We start from the raw sequence: 18,484 nt of genomic DNA on the forward strand, positions 1-18,484 counted from the left end.
TGGTTTTTTTTGAAAAGATAAAATTGGCAAACCCTTAGCTAAACTAACAAAGAAAAGATGACTCAAATAAATAAGATCAGAAATGAAAGAAGAGACATTACAACTGATGCCACAGAAATAAAAAGGATAGTAAGAGAATATTAGCAATTATATGCCAACAACCTGGATAGTCTACGAGAAATAGATAAGCTCCTAGAAATATACTACCTATCAAAACTAGATCATAAAGAAAAAGTCTGAATGAACAAATAACTAGTAAAATGACTGAACTAGTAATCAAAAACCTTCCAAAAAGAAAATCCTAGGACAAGATATATTCACTTTAACTTCTACAGAATATTTGAAGAATTAACATCAATTCTTCTCAAACTCTTCCAACAAATTGAAGAGGGGGGATCAATTCCAAACATGTTTTATGAGGCCACCATTACTCTGACATGAAAGCCAGTCACAGACACTACAAGGAAAACAAACTACCTGCTATATCCCTGACATAGACAGATGCAAAACTCTTCAACAAAATACTAGCAAACTGAAAAGGATCATCTACCATGAACAAATGTGATTTATCTGTAGGATGAAGAATGGTTCAATATACAAAAACCAATTAATGTGATATATCACCTCAAAAGAATAAAAGATAAAAATCATACAATCATCTCAATAGATGCAGAAAAAGGATTTGACAAAATCCAATGCCATTTCATGATAAAAACACTAAAAAAAACAAGGAATAGAAGGAAATCACTTCAACATAATAATGACCATACTTGACAGGCTTGGCGCTAACATCTTACTCAATAGTTTAAAATTGAAAGGCATTCATCTAAGATCTGGAATAAGACTGGGAGGCCTACTTTTGCTACATCCATTCACCGTAGTACTGGAGTTTTGGCCAGAGAAGTTAGGCAAGGAAAAGAAATAAAAGGCATTCCAATCAGAAAGGAAGAAGTGAAATTATCCCTGTTTTCAGACAACATAATCATATACAGAGAGAAAACCCTAAAGATTAAAAAAAAATAGAACTAATGAGGTCAACAGAGTTGCAGGATACAAAATCAACATAAATAGTTGGTTGCTTTTCTATACACTAAACAAAATCTATATGAACAGGAAATTAGAAAAATAATCCCATTTAAAATAGCACCAAGAGGGGCACCTGGGTGGCTTAGCCAATTAAGCATAGAACTTCGGCTCAGGTCATGATCTCGCAGTTTGTGTGTTTGAGCCCTGCATTGGACTCTGTGCTGACAGCTCAGAGACTGGAACCTGCTTCGGATTCTGTGTCTCCCTCTCTCTCTGCCTCTCCCAGGCACTCTCTTTGCCCCTCCCAGGCACTCTCTCTCTGTCTCTCTCTCAAAAATAAACATTAAAAAAAATAAAATAAATAAAAAAGCACCAAAAGAATAAAATACCCAGGAATAAACTTGCCTGAGAAGGTAAAGACTTGTTATAAACAAAACTACAAAACACTGATGAAAGAAATTAAAATACACACAAAAAATGTAAAGACATCCATATTATAACAACAGATTATTAGATTTCATATTGTTAAAATGTCCATATTACCCAAAACAATCTATGGAATCTATACTCAATGCATTCTCTATCAAAATCCAAATGGTATTTGTGAGTTTCTTTTTTCAGAAATAAAATAAACATTTCAAAATTCATATGAGGGGCACCTAGGTGGCTCTATTGGTTAAGTGTCCAACTCTTGATCTCAGCTTAGATCATGATCTCACAGTTCATGGGTTCAAGCCCCACATCAGGCTCTGCACTGATGGCACAGAGCCTGCTTGGGATTCTGTCTCTCTTCTCTCTGCCCCTTACCTGCTTGTGCTCTATCTCAAAATAAATAAATAAACTTAAAAAAATTAAAAATAAATAAAAATTCATATGAAACCACAAAAGACCATGGAAAGCCAAATCAATCTTGAAAAATAACAGAGCTGGTGGCATCACAATTTCTGATTTCAAATTATATTACAAAGATAACAGTAATAGTAACAGTATGATACTGATATAAAGACAGTCATGTAGAACAATGGAACAGAATAAGAGAATTCAGGAATAAATCCATGCATATGCAATTAGCTGATCCTAAACAAGAATACCCAGAATGCACAACAGGAAAAGGATACTGTCTTCAACAAATGGTACTGGGAAAACTAGATATCCACATGTAAGCAAATAAAACTGGACCCTTACCTTATACCATAAATAAAAATTAATTCAAAATTGATTAAAAACATAAACTTAAGACCTTAAACTATAAAACTCCTAGAAGAAAACATTAGGGAAAACAACATGACATTGGTTTTGACAATATTTTCATCGATATGACACTAAAAACACAGGCACCAAAAGCAAAATAGGTAAGTAACTATATCAACTAAAAAGCCTCCATACAGAAAAGGAAACAATCAACAGAATTAAAAGGCAATCTATAAAATAGGAGAAAATATTTGCAAACTATATATCTGATAAGGGGTTAATCTCCAAAATACATATGGAACTCCAACAACTAAATAGTTAAAAAAGCTAATAACCCAAGTTAAAAAATAAGGCTTTTGAATAGACATTCTCCAAAAACATACAATGGTCAACAGTATATGAAAAAATGCTCATAATCACTAATCATCAGGAAAATTGCACACCAAAACCAAGAGATATCAAGATACCATCTTATACCTGTCAGAATTATATATATACATATATATGTATATATATACACATATATGTGTATATATGTGTATGTATTTTATTTACATATGTATGTATATATGTGTGTGTAAATGTGTATGTGTGTGTGTATGCCACAAATGTTGGTGAGGATGTGGAGAAATCAGAACCCTTGTGCATTGTTGGTGGAGCACAAAATGGTGCAGCTGCTATGGAAAGTAGCATGGAGATTCCCTCCCAAATTAAAAATGAAACTACCATATAATCCTGCAATCCCACTTCTGGGTATTTATTCAAAAGAATTGAAATCAAGATCTTGAAAAGACCTATATTCATAGAAGCACTGTTCACAATAGCCATGATGTGTAAATAATTTAAATGTCCACTGACAAACCAATAGATAAAAAAAGGAAATTCTGTAATAAGTGACTACATGGATGAAACAGAGGACATCAGGCTAAGTGAAGGAGTCCAGGCACAGAAAGACAAACGTTGAATGATTCCACTTACATGAGGCAGTATATGTGTCCTTGTATTCAAGTAGAAGAATTTCACCAGTGTGTATCCCTAAACTGGAAAATTTTGTTTAGGATATGAACATCTTCCACTTTATAGATGATACTAAAAAGGATTTTCAATGCAGATTAAAAATGTACTAAACTGTCTCACTGCAGGTGCAATCTTCATGCTTGTTATAATAGGAAGCAAATGTGCAGCTAGATTCTCTCCTTTTGCCAAGGGAAAACACTGGTTCTTAACAGAATGCTGACAATATTCCTTCATTCACCATCATGAGCTTAAATAGAGGTAGTCATTTCTCTTATGAGTTTATCAATGCTTTACATGTCAGAAAAACTAATAGATGGTTGTCAGCCCTTATTCTTTATAGATCCTATTTTAGCAGGGTTGAACAGCTCCTCTTTCTTGAAACTTGCTCTTCTTCTGCATTCTATGATTACAGCACATTTTCTCAGTTGTGCTCTTAATTCCTCAGCCTACTTTGCTGTTGGATACTTAATTACCTTCTCAGTCTTCTCCAGGACTTTGTTCTGATTCTTCTCTTCTTTCTCCTCCCTCTCCCCTGAGGTTATCTTATCTAGTCACATGTACTTGTTTATTATTTTTTCTCATTCATTTATTTATTTACTTTTAACTTTTATTTATTTATTTTGAGAGAGGGTAGGGGCAGAGAGAGAGGGAGAGAGAGAAAATCCCAAACAGGCTCTTCACTGTCAGCATGGAGCCCGACATGGGGCTTGAACTCACAATCCGCAAGATAAATTCTGTTTTTATTAGTGATTGACTTCAATGTGAAAAAAGAAGAACTATCATCTTTATAGAACATATTTTACGTTATCAACTTTTGAAGAAAGAAAAAAATATCCACTAAGGGTTAACAATAGTATCTACTTGTATAATTATCTTATTTCCTTTAATCTTTTGAAAATTTTTCTTTCATCTTTTGAAAAAATTTTCCCCTGGTGTGTTTCAATTTATTTCTGACTGATTACCTAGTATTCATATAAAATATTACCTGAGCTGAAACCAATAGTTGGATGCTTAACTGACTGAGCCACCAGGCGCCCCTCATCTGGTCACATGAATTTAAATGCTACATGCTGAGAATTCCCTGAGTTATGAACACAAGTGTTACCTTGTTCATTCTTGCAAGCCTCACAGATACCTCACTTGAAGTGTCCAAACTAATAATCTTCTCATTTCCCCCAAATCTGTTCTCCCAGTTTTCCTCATCTTAGTAATGGATCCATCGTTTTGTTGCTTAAGCCACCTGAAGCCTTAGACTCATGCTTGATGTCTCCTTCTGACTTCCTCATAGGCTCATGAGTGCAGACTTGCATGTATTTTTTTTTCTATATTTTCTAATGAGATAATTAGGGTGAGGTAGATACAATGGTAAATATAAGCCAGTGTTCTTGAATAAATGTAACTATGATTAAATGTACACAGAACTTTTCAAAACTAGAAGCAAACATAAATAGAGGAATTCAAGAGAGATCCTTAAAATGTTGGAACCATATAGATTAAGAAAGGATCCAGAGTAGGGACAGACTCAGAGATAGGTCCTCCCCAACTCCTGGCAGCGTTTTGCACAGATATCAAGAAATAGAGGCAAAAGTGATAAAGATATGGGTCGGAGCAAAAAAACAGAAGAGCAGTTTGCAGAGGAAGGTGGAACTGTGGGAGGAGAATCTGTCTTTGTGTTGAGTAGGAGCCAGTTTTTGCGGTACAACTGAGCGCGGCTCAGTCCACAGTGGATTATTGCTTAAGAAAGGCATGTCCTCGTATGGGAATAAATTAAAAGTGAGTCTTATATGTGCAAGGAATGAGAAATAATTCTCATGGGTCTTCATCTGAAAATTTGTTGATTTGTTGCCAAATGCCACTGATGGCAAAATAGACAGCTAAGGGCTTAAATGGCACTGTTGCAGACAGGCCGAATGAATAAGTGAATGACTTAACACATAACCTCCAGAAGAAGCAATGGTTTTTGAAATGTTGCAATGCAACTCTTATGTCTCTATTATTTTGCTTATGCTTATCAGAGATATACGTTACATATATGCTTATTTAAAACACTTTTGCTTGGGGCGCCTGGGTGGCTCAGTCGGTTAAGCGGCCGATTTCGGCTCAGGTCACGACTCACGGTCCGTGAGTTCGAGCCCCGCGTCGGGCTCTGTGCTGATAGCTCAGAGCCTGGAGCCTGTTTCAGATTCTGTGTCTCCCTCTCTCTGACCCTCCCCCATTCATGCTCTGTCTCTCTCTGTCTCAAAAATAAATAAATGTTGAAAAAAAAAATTTTTTTTAAATAAAAATAAAAAATAAAACACTTTTGATTATAGAGTGATTTTCTTTTTAAGATCAAATGGACAGAAAATAAGGTCAAGGTAGAGATTAACAGTTTTGTTTTGTTTTGTTTTTCACCATTTACCCAACCCAAGAGGGCTGAACGTGGCCATCTTTTAAAAATTTTTTTCACTGGTGTGTTTCAATTTATTTCTGATTGATTACCTAGTATTCATACAACAAATATCTTGGAAGAGCTCAGAAAGGTGGACAAGCATCCTCTCTAATAGTCTATCATAAACAATTTACTGAGGTGTCATTTCCTCTTTAAATTGATAATGAATTGTGATGAGTAATATAAACTACCAAAATATTTTAACAGAAAGGGAAATATAGATAACTGAGGTGACTTTTTCATTTATTCTTCAGGAATCAATCACAACTTCCAAAGGAGAATTCTGTCATTCTGTGTTAGATTATTAATTTAACAGTCACTTTTTTGGCTAAATGATTTTTATGGAAGATGATTGACAGGGTTTTTTGTAAAAGTGAATGGCTTTATAGCAGATTAATTATTGAATATGTAAATCAATGTTTTAAACATACAAAAAGTAGGTAATACTTATTTGCTTTACAAAAGTATTCTTATTTTCTCAAGGGATTCACTTAAAATTTTAATAATTATTGGACTCATCTATTATGTTGAAATTAAAAATTAAAATGAATATTTAGATTCTTTAATCAATCATTGTTATGAACTCAGAGTCTGTGTCCCCCTAAAATTCACATTAAAATCCTAGTCCTCAATAAATTGGTATTAGGAGGAGGAGGTCTTCAGGAGGTGATTAGGTCATGAGGGTGGTGCCCTTACAAAAGAGATCCCAGAAAACTCTCTCACTCTTTCTGCCAACGTTGAGGACACAGTTAGAAGACAGCAGCTGTCTATGAACCAGAAAAGGGGCCCTCACCAGACTCCAACCTGCCAGCACCATGATCTTGGACTTCCCAACCTTCGTAACTATGAAAAATTAATGTTTATGGTATTTTTGTTATAGCAGCCCAAATGGATTAAGTTAGTCACTGAGTCTTCAAAAATTCCTATCCTATATAAAAGTATATGCTACCATAAATTCTGTTTTTAATATTAGTGGTTGACTTGAATGTGAAAAATAACTAGCATCTTTACAGAACACGTTTTATGTTTTCAATTTTTGCAGAAAGAAAAAAAATCCTCTAGAGGATTAACAATAATATCTCTTTGTATAATTATCTTATTTCCTTTTATATTTAGCAAAGAGAAAAGTTGGTACCACTGTAACTTGGCTTGTGCTTTGTTAAAGAATTAAGGCTTGGTGTCCTTAAGCAACTTAGACCCAAGGCAGGAGCGCATGCATTGAAAAGTATAAAACAATTAATGCACTACTAGGGAAAAGTGTTTTCCTACACCAGAGAGGGGGCATTTACTCTCGGACTTTGGAAGTTATCATCATTTACGGTCCTCAGGGGGAAACAGTTTTTCACACTTCAGGCACAAAACTGAAAATGCCTAACTGTTTCATTCTCTCCTCCCTACTGAGCTCTGTGTGTTTTTGTTAAAGGAAACATTAAACAACCTGTCAGCATATACGCATTGGATTAGGGGCTCTGATTACGTGGATGGGCTCTAGCCAGTATAGAAAGACATTACTGGAAACTTAGAGGCAAGAGAATAAGTGTAACTTAGTACTTATTGGCTTGAAGACTCAACTATAGTTCTCTTTCTTAGTGTTTAATACTGCAAACCTGTTGTTTTTAATTTTCTGAGTACTGACAACCCACTGTGCTTAAACAGCAGCTCTTAATCAGAACACAATAATTAGATAGTTACAGCCTGCATGATACTTAGATATTCAAAGGGGCCATACTGCACAGAAACAAGTTCACAAAGCTGTTTCTGTTTTCTGATTCATATGATTTCTCTTTAAGTATTATCATAGACATTTTGTATTTTGCTTGTATCAATCATTCAATATATAGCAATTTAAGTGAATGTCACACACACATAACACACATAAGTACTATGAGAGAGTAACAGTATAAGAATAAAAATTCAATAAGGAACTGACATAAAATCTTCCAAATACAGGAACACAGCATATTTAGCAAGGAGGGAAAAGTTGCTTAGTTAGCAGTCCCTTTAATTTCAAGGTAACTTCACTGGTCTACACACAAATTTCTCTAAATTGATTGTGACAAATGTCCAGTTGTTCTATATCACAGAACGAGAATCAAGTTTTTATGAGAGTATCCCTTAGTTAATGCTAATCCTTTCTAACAAAGGTTTGAATGACAAAGTCTTCAGAAGATAGTCAGTTATTACCTATTTCTGCAACTCTACTTTGATACTCTGTCCTCCCCTAGATAACTACCTTTCTCTTTTTATTAATAAGCCTCTAGAAACAGTAATCAAAAATATTTCTTCTTCCATTTATTCTTCCTTAAAAAGCTATTTTTCTTCCTGCTCTTATTGTTCTTCTGAAACTGCTGGTTGACCTTTTGTAGCTTTGGTGTTGAACATATATACTCCTTTTGGAAACTCTGTCTTTGTGACATATTTCCCCTTGTTCTATTACCAATTCCTCTACCCTTTAACCGTTTTTGGGTGCCCCTCTTCTTTAGCCCACTCTTAAATTGCTGATCTCCAATAATTAATCCTCTCTTCTCTCATTCTACAAAAACAATCCAATCAGTGATTGTGGCTTCCACTATCACATGTATAAAGACTCCCATAGTCAGGATCTCTTAAAAACTCAAGGCCCATATTTCAAATGACTTACTCTATATCACAATGTCCCGTTGGTAGGATGATATGCAACAGGAATGTACTGATGCAATGGATTGATGAATTAGTGGCATGGCAAACCAGCTGGTAATATTTGAAAATCATCTCTACCAAAAATTAATGCAAATGCAAAAATGAACTTGCCATCTTTATAAATAATCTTGTGATCCCCATCTTTTTTAAGACACTATACATTCTCTGCTTACATAAGACAAACTGGTAATTCAAATTCCACTTTTTCCATTTTTTTCCTATAATTATTATGAGCTCGATAGCTTTCATAGTCATCCTCTCACCCTTACTGTCACAACACCATTTCTTGTTTAATTATTCCTATTACCTAACTTTATCAATTCTTGACCTGTAGTCTAAATACCTCCAGTCCTCTGCTTCAGGTGCTTCAGAGTAAAAACTATTAAAGATCACTACTTGTTCAAACTTCTTAAATGGCTCCTACAGGCACCAGTATAAAAACAGATAATATTTTATATTTTATACAGGATCCATGATGCTCAGACTCCTGCCTTTTCCAACATCAAGTCTTCCTTCTGCTCATTTCACATCAAACTCCATGCCTCCACAATTAGTGAGTTATTTCCACTCCCACTCCCCCTCTCCTAGGTCTTTCCATTACCTAAGCCTGAGTGTGTGACATTTTGTCTGCCTGGAATGACAGCCTACATATTACTTACCTGGTAGGCACTTGATCATCCCTCACATCTATGCCTAACTACAAACCCCCTTATTCCCCTAGGGAGACTAGGAGGTTCTCTTTTCTATTTTTCTATACTGCTCCTGTATCCTCAACAGAGTAATAGCTCCTTGAGTCTTGAGAACTTGCAGTTAATGAATCTTTGCCCACAAATATTAAATTCTATATGAGAACTCATCTTTTACTTGGGATGTATATATACATAAATATATATATGTGTATATATATATGACTAAAGATTCATTTATGTAAGTTTTTTGTAATCCTATCATCCATTCTTTAATTGATCATACATTTACAAGATGTTTTATGGACACCTACTATGTGACAGAAACTGTCCTTGCCTTGAGGTATAAAAAGGTAAACAAAACAGAAATGTGTTACTCTTATAGAGCTTATAGTCTTGTTATATCTAGGAAAAAGTCAGTGAAGTGCATTACCATAGAAAAAGTCACAAAAAGTCTAATGGAGTAAAGCTGAATTTAAAATAACGTCTGCATGCTTACAGATAAAGAATTCCCTTATTTCACTGAAGGCATATGCATCACATCAACTATGCAAGTGACTTTTGTTCTTTATGTAAATTTGCTTTCAATTTTTTTAGCTTACCAATAGTAGATTTATACCCAATTTATATTACTTGTGGGGCTTCGAAATAATAGCATTTTAGATCTCCAGTATTTTAAAATAGTATGTTCACATAAGTAAAGCACAATTGTAAATACAGTAAGAGAAAAGATATAATAAGCTATTGGTACACTTAACAAGCAACCCTAAATTGTGAAAGTAATTCTCCATAATAACGTAAAATGGAGCCAATGATCAATAACATTTAAGTCAGCATGAAAGCTCTTATCCAAAAATATAGGTTAATAATGAAGACAATAAGCTAATTATCTAAATGAAAATTTAGAGTACGGGTTGGCATATGCACAAACCTCTGCAGAGAACATTTTTACATTTTAAAAACCCAATATGAAGTGGAGACTGAGAATGGTCTTCCAGATCCATTTCCTGAATCAGATTTGTGGTGTGTTCTTGAGCCGACCCCCTCATATATCCAAGGAAACCACTAGCATAGGAGTGAACAAAAGCCCATATGTTTAAAATTATCATTAAGTATAATGCACATGTATAAGATGTATGTATGTATATAAGATGGGAAAGCAGCCTGACAACCAAAGCAATTCTGTACAATGAGAACAGTAAACTTTTAGTATGCTTCAGTAGGATATCTTAGTAGAATTGTTCATGTTCTCTTTTCAAAACCATGAAGACAGCTTCATCAACTAGGAAACTTTTCTAAAATTTTGCAATCTGTTTTTCATACAATGACATAATAAATATATTTTAAGATATCAATAGAAATACCTGGTTTGTTCCACGAAGATATGGAAAACCACCAATAAAGACAGATCCTGATTCTGGCAAGGGTTTTCCAGATATATGATTGATAGATTCACTTGTTTTCATAGTCTTTCCTAAAATAGTCAGTTCAGCTCTACATGGATCAAATTCTTGCCTGCAACCATTTAGGGAAAAAATTTATGGTTTTAGCATGTGTTGTATAAACATTTGACCAATTAATTAAGCTATTAACAAAAGAAGAAACATTTAAGTAAACAGATTATCTCACCATAAAGCCAACAAAGTTATCAGTAGATTAATCTGTTCTAAATTAGAAACCCTTAATGTTTTAAGTACATAAATACAAAGTTAAATTTTGACAAAACAACAAATTGTGGCAATCACTTAATGAAATAAATTCTGATAATAAATGGAACATTCCCATCACTGACTAAAATGACATTAAGAGCATAATATTCTACTTCAGTTTTTTACATTGTCTAATTTTCTGTGTGAAAAATATTGAAAAGAATCAGGTTTAAATATGGTTATCCAGTGTACAACATACCTTTGACTATAGGAGTGTGTGTGTGTGAGTATGTTCCCAGGCACTCTATTTTATTGGTCTATACTTCTACCCCTGTACCAATATCACACTGTCTGAAATACTGATACTTTTTATTAAGTCCAGATATTTGAAGTATAAATCCTCTTACTTTGTTCATCTTTTTGAATTGAGATTATCAAAAAAAATTTTTTTCTCTTTATTGTGATGAATTATGCTGTTTTTTTTAATGTTTGAATGCATTCCTGAAATAAATTTACTTGGTCGTAATGTATGTCAATTTTACATAACACAGGATTCACTCTTCTATATATTAAGGAATATATATGTTAAACAGAGTGATTGGCCTCAGGCCTCCTGTCTTGGTATTACTCTTATTAAATTTTGGTATCAAGATGATGCTGTCCTTATATTATTTCAAAAAGTTAATAAAATATTGACGTTATCTCTACTTTTCAATATTTGTAGAATTCACTAGAACAGCCCCCTGGACTTGGAGTTTTCTTTGAGGAAGTTACTAAGGATGGATTTAATGTATTTAATCAACGCAGATATATATGTATTATCACATCTATTTCACTAAGTTGTGTTTTTTTAGAAACATTTTCATTTAACCTGAATTCTCAAAATTACTGGCATAAAATACTTTTATTTATCCGAAATATTGGCATAAAATGTATTTATGCCTAACATTATTGCCAGTAAAGATGTAATTGGTGTTGAGACTCTAACAATGTCTCTCTTTCGTATAATATTGGCTATGTGTGCTTTTTCTCATTTTATTTCTTTTGCAGATTAACCTTGGTAGGGAGTAGCCAATTTCAAAGAACACACTTTTGGCATTGTTGATAGTTGCCATCCTATGTTTATTTTCTACTCCATTAGCTTCTGTTCTTATTTTTATGATTTTCATCTTTTCACTTTCTTTGGGCTTAATTTACTCTCCTGCTTCTAGGCTGTTTAATCTAACATAAGCTCTCAAGATTGTAAACTTCTAAGAATAAATTTAGCTATGCACAAAAAGTTCTTCCTCATCATCTATTCAAAATATTTTCTAATTTCTTTTGTGATTTTTTTGTTTGTTTGGCCCAAGATTATTCAGAACTGTACAGGGACTTCCTGGTTATCTTTTATATTATAAAATACTATAAAAGCTCAAATCAAGCTTATTCAAAGAATATTCTGTTTGCTTCTGATTCTTGAAATGTATTCACTTAGGCTGCATAGCCCAGCATATGGTCAATTTTAGAAATGTTCTCATGACCCCAGAAAGTGTGTTCTGTATATGTGAATACACACACACACACACACACACACATTTACACATTTTTGTAGTGAATAAAGAATAGGAACAATGAGATAAATCATATCTATAATGCATATACATTTTTTCTTAAAAAATATTTGGAGATTTTTTTTGCATCCTCCTTTTATCTATATCATGATACAAAGTTAATAAAACTAAGACCATGTATAACATGGCAGCCAATATTAATGCTATGATAAAGAAAGTTCTGAAAAGTTTTTGAAAAGATCATGCTGTTCTGTATATTAAGAACATGGGAAAAAATGTACTGAACATTTTTAGAACCCATTTGATATTCTTGGATGCTGTATTTAGAAGCAAACTAGAAGCTTTCTGGGTTAATTACTTCTTACAATTAAGCTGTTAAAAATATCTTAGGGAGGATACAGCTTCTAGGAAGTTATTCATTAAATGATAAAAATAAAAAGCACAACTAGTTTTCTCCAATCAATCTTTAAATTTTAATGTTTGGAAAAATATTTCATACTGTTTTGTGATATTGAAATAGTATTAGCAATTATTCACTAAGACTTTGTTAATGAACAAATTTCCCATATTTCATGAAGCAAAGGAAACCCATTAAGCCATCAAACATATTTATTTGGCTGTTGATTATAGCTATAATAACTGAAAAGATAATATATATACAATACATACATATTCATGAATCACTGAATAAAGCCACTAAGATCTTTGAAATTTACTGTTAAATTTTGTTTTTAAAAATAATCAACAGGGGCGCCTGGGTGGCTCAGTCGGTTAAGCATCCGACTTTGGCTCAGGTCATGATCTCACGGTCGGTGAGTTCGAGACCCGCGTCAGGCTCTGTGCTGGCAGCTCAGAGCCTGGAGCCTGCTTCGGATTCTGTGTCTCCCTCTCTCTCTGGCCCTCCTCTGTTCATGCTCTGTCTCTCTCTGTCTCAAAAATAAATAAACATTAAAAAAAAAAAAAAAAAAAAAAAAAAAAAAAATTTAAAAAAAAAAAAAAAAAAAAAAAAAAAAAAAAAAAAAAAAATAATCAACAGGGTAATCATATTTAATTTTGTTTTTATAATTATATCAATAAAATATAGGTCAATAATTATACTTCTAAATTAAATTTTTCTGATGTGCATAATTTCTCTTATGTGACTACATAACATATTGTTGGGTATTTAGTTTCTAAGATTTTAAAGTGATAAATGTGTACATGATACTAATTTATGAGGTCATATCACTCTTATTTAATCTTAGGAAATGTTCCCAGAAGTAAATGTTTAGTTTTATATTTCTACTCATATAAGATCTATTAGTATTTTCAATATATTCTCTGAATGAAAATCCTTCCCAACAAAGAAATAAATATTTGCCTATATTTTATGTTTATACATGGATTTGAAGGTCACTAATATTCACAATAATATTTTATGTATATAGTATTTCTTCACTTCGTATTTTATAGGTCTTCAGTGTACTTGATTCCAAATATATTTCTTTAATTACTCTAGTGGGACAATTTATTTTAATATTTGGTATACCAAGTATTCTCTGTTCAAACTCTTCTTAAAAGATTTTTTGACACTTCAGCATGTTTATCATTAAGAATCTATTTTTTATTCCAAACGTTGTCTGTGGCATTTTTAATCAAGAACAAAAGTTACTCTACATTCTAAAATTTCAAGGAATACACATGTACATACAGGTGTGCATACACATCTGCATATATGTATCTAAAATACATATACATATGTATTTACATATTTATATTACAAATTAGAATATTTTATCCTAATGAGAAGAACATTTTTTTGTCTTCCTTTAAAGATCTGTATTTAGCCCATAGTCAACAGTGGTGTTTACTCTTGTGGATCTGACTAGAGAATAATGAAAAAGTGTGGTATAAAATACATATTAATTCAATACACAATGGTTCTAAGTTGTGCAATAAAGACTACACACAAATACAGAGTAGAAATATCCCAGAACTGGCCTCTGTGTGATTATGATGATTACGAGAGGAAGAGTGAAGAATAAGAGATATTATAGTGTGAGATTTTGAGAGATGGTGAAGGTTAGAAGCGAAATGAATAAAGTGGAGTTTTAAGGGCTTTGTCTGTCTATAGTTGAGAATGAGAGTTCAGTTCAATACCAGATCTTTAAGCTTCACTACTTTAAGCATGTGGAACATGCTATTCTGTATGGAGATTATAGTTCATTCACTACAATGTCAACAGTATAAGGAGACAGAGGCCTTTGTTATGTTACTCCTATATCCTCATACGTACAACAGGGCCTTGTATGTGGCAAACACTACAGTATGTGTTGAATAATGAGCAGTTTTGCAAGACACTATCTGAAATAAAATAGGTGCTTAACGAATGACAGCATTTTTCTTTTGAAGATAGCATGCACTTTATTCTATTTATTAGAAGATATTTCATAAAATGCTGAAAATACCAAAGAGGAAAAAGGCACAATAACCTGCATTTATCAGAAGGAACCATTATAACTGTATTGTAATTTAAAACTGTCATTTTATTACAGAATGTTCCCTGAAGTTGGGAATGTAACATATAAACTCTTTTGGAGTTTGCCTTCTTTGTTAATTTAATAACATAAGACATTTATGTATGTTAATGTTATTCCAAACTATTAACTTTCATGAATGTATAGTAATAGTTCATATGTCTGTACTTTATTTCTAAAATGTTCAATCATTGATATTTGGGAATCTTTGTATTTTCACTCTTTTCTGTAAAACTAAAATATATGACTGTTTCATGCATCTTGATACACACATCGATGTATTAGGAAAATTTCTAGAAGTTAATTTGTGGTATATAAGCTTTCTCAACATTTCCATTATATGTTCCTAAATTTTATTCAAAATTTTTTCTCAATCTACTGTCTGTGATGGTTAGTTTTGTGTGGCAATTTAGCTAGGCTACAGTCTCCTGTTATTCAAACACTAATCTAGGTGTTGCTGTTAAGGCATTTTGTAGGTGTGGTTAACATCTACAAGCAATTGACTTTAAGTAAAGGAGATGACCCTTCAAAATTTGAGTAGACCTCATTCATCAACTGAAAGGCTTTACAAGCAAAACTGAAGTTCCCTTGAAGAAATTCCACCTGTGGATTGTAGCATTAGCCCCCACCCAGAGGTTTCCAGTCTGCAGACCTGCCCCTCAAGACTTTGTACTTATCCAGACAGATGCCACGATCATATAAGCCAATTCCTTGAAATAAATCTCTTAATATATATCTTCTGCTGGATCTGTTTATTTGGTAAAGTTCTGACTGATACTGATTTTGATACCTACAGTACTGAGAATACAGAGATATCATTTGACCCAACATATAGGAAGATCTTTTATATTATCTTATAATCACATCAGTGAAACAGTATTAATGTTAACAGAGTATGGAATTTGATTCTTTAATTGGAGCTGGACCTGATAATAGTTTTTGTTAAAATCTCAAGACCTGTCTCTCTTAATTTGTGTTAGCCACATTAATTCCTTAAAAAGGTTTTCTGCATGAATAGTAACATATCACGTGACTGGCTTTTGATTATCAACTCTAAGCTATAGACCTGCCATGACATCTGATCTGAATAAACAAACAGAAGAACTCAAGAGTATTAGGAAAGATTCATATATGATGGTAGGAGACTAATTATAAATATATCACATTGGTGGCTTTTCTTTAAAATTTATTATGGTTTTTATTATTGTAGTACAATTTCTATTCATTGTCTCAGAGGGTAAACTTCTTCACCATCAAGAACACTATTTCCTATATACTAATTCTGTAGGCTTTCGCCTTTGGATAAGTATGGGAATTTTTCTTTCATACTTAAAATTCTGCATTGGTTATTCTTGTTTTCAAAGCTATTATCATTTCTGAAATAAATTACCCATTGTAAATGAATACATGGATGGTATATTATCTTTTCTCATACACCTATTCCAGAGAGCTGGCAGCTAAGCTGAAGAAAGATGAAAGTAAGTAAATGTCCATTATAACAATGTAGACCATCATGTGTTCTTTGCCGAAAATGCAATTCTAATATTTCATCTAGCAGGATTGTTACTTTATTCAAGAGACACACTTTTTAACAGCAGTCATATCTTTCCCCTTAGGCTCATTAGAGTGGAGGCAATGCTGTTCTGATTGTGTCCGACTGAATCTAACAGGAATTGACTGAATGTAAGAAAACAGTCTTACAACATTATTGTTCAGCATTTGCTGATGATACAGTTTGCCTAGCACACCATGCAGTGTAAAATTTTTCCATCAAGGCTTTGTAATGCTTTCTCTAAAATCAGCACACGGGGTGCTTTAAAGGTCAAATGAGTAGAACAAATATTTTTTTGCATAATTATAAATATATATTGAACTCTTTTCAGGACTCCTGGTGTTTGAACTACCTGTAATTATTCTTCTCCCAAACTTGCAGTGATTGCTCATATTTGTCATTTGTATTCACATAATAGTAATCATTAACAACTCTCCACCAATTAGAACCTGAAAGAAAAGTTTACTGGGCCATAAATTCTATTCATCACATTTAGGTAGTCAGGGTAGATGCCAGGAAAGGTCAAATAACTATGCTGAACACAACAGAGATGTGGGTGACCAACTGTTTTATTATTTGCATGCCTATCATCATACAGCAACAATTTCTAAGCTTCCACATGTCTTAGCAAAGCCTAGAAGGAATACATGGAATAGGCCAATCTTACACATATATGATCAAAAAGACAGCAAATAGTAAAATTCCATTATGTTGGGTATTAACTCTTTTGTCTGATTATTCTTCAGTGTTATAAAAGTCATTGTTTAAAATTACTGACTTCCATCTTTTATTTAAGAAAGCAGTTTTTAATTGCCAGTGATAAACCTCACTATAGAACATGAACATGCGTGTATTTTCCTTATTAACTGCCTATCATATTTATACTGAAAACACCATTGGGGTGCCGAGGTGGCTCAGTTGGTTAAGAGTCTGACTTCTGATTTTGGCTCAGGTCACCATCCCAGGGTCGTGAGATTGAGCTCCACACAGGGCCCGTGCTGAGCGTGGAGTCTGCTTGAGATTCTCTCTCCTTCTTACTCTCCCCTCTCTCCCTCCCTCCCTCCCTGTCCCTCTCAACATAAAATCTAAAAGAAAATAAAAAAACACCATTAATTTATTTAATCAGCCATAAACATATAAAGAAATTACTATAAAATCAAAACAATTATATTTTCAGGGAGGATTTAGACCCCTAAACTGTCTATTCACAAACAGAAATAAAAGATAGACCTCAATTTATATATTTGATGCCAATACACTATTTTATTGGTTTTACTGGTTTATTTTGAGAGAGAGAAAGAAAGAGAAGCTGAGAGAGAGGAGACAGAGAATCCCAAGCAAGCTCTGCTCTGTCAGTGCAGAGCCCCAAATGGGGCTTAACTGACTGAGCCACCCAGGTGCCCTTCTAGGGTTATTTTATATGCATTTAACTTAGAAGAAATTTAGTAAGTTCACTATAAAAATTGATTTTTTTAAAGGGAATTAAACATAAATAGGGGATATTTCTGTTAAGAAGGCCAATTCAATTCCTACCATATATATTCAGGTAGTTTCCACAGGTGACATGGAATTGCTCCCAGCTTCCACTTTTCATCCCATCCTTGAAAAAAAATAAGTTAAACTTCTTGATTTAAAACTTTGATGGTAGGGGTGCCTAGGTGGCTCAGTCAGTTAAGTGTCTGACTCTTGATTTTGGCTCAGGTCATGATATTGAGCCCTGTGTTGGGCTCTGCACTGCCTGCTTGGGATTCTCTCTCTCCTTCTCTTTCTCTCCACCCTTCTTCTGCTTGCTCACTCCCGCACGCGTTCTCTTTCTCTCAAAGTAAATAAATAAACATCAAAGAAAAAAAAAAAAAAAAACTTTGGATAGTAGGTCACTATCAAAAAATTAGGTCTAAAAATCTTCACATGAAATTTAAACCAAGAGAAACCTGCCTAGGTTTCTCTTCTATCCACTTAAATGCTGCTAATACTTAAGAACGTACTTAAGCTTCACTTACTACCGAAAATGCTACCAATATTTTCAGTATTAATGATCTCTTAACCATCTAATACCACCAACAGCATGCCATTCATTTTTGCATTCAATTACATAGTGTTTTCTTGTGTTATATAATTGCTTTGTGTCTCCAGTGAAAAAATAACCCTTCAATTGGCAGAGTTATGATTTGTCCATCTTTAGTTTTT

General features: G+C 33.4%; 1 protein-coding gene across 1 annotated transcript in view; it reads right to left on the minus strand.

Moving 5' to 3' along the window:
- The window catches only part of EYS (eyes shut homolog), a 1,768,122-nt gene that overhangs the window by 555,688 nt on the left and 1,193,950 nt on the right, over positions 1–18,484 (minus strand). Inside the window, 1 exon segment of the mRNA XM_042939126.1 lies at positions 10,395–10,545. Within this exon segment, the coding sequence (XP_042795060.1) occupies positions 10,395–10,545 (151 nt within the window).

This window comes from Panthera leo, chromosome B2 (genome assembly GCF_018350215.1).
Source record: "Panthera leo isolate Ple1 chromosome B2, P.leo_Ple1_pat1.1, whole genome shotgun sequence".
NCBI classification, from domain to species: domain Eukaryota; kingdom Metazoa; phylum Chordata; class Mammalia; order Carnivora; family Felidae; genus Panthera; species Panthera leo.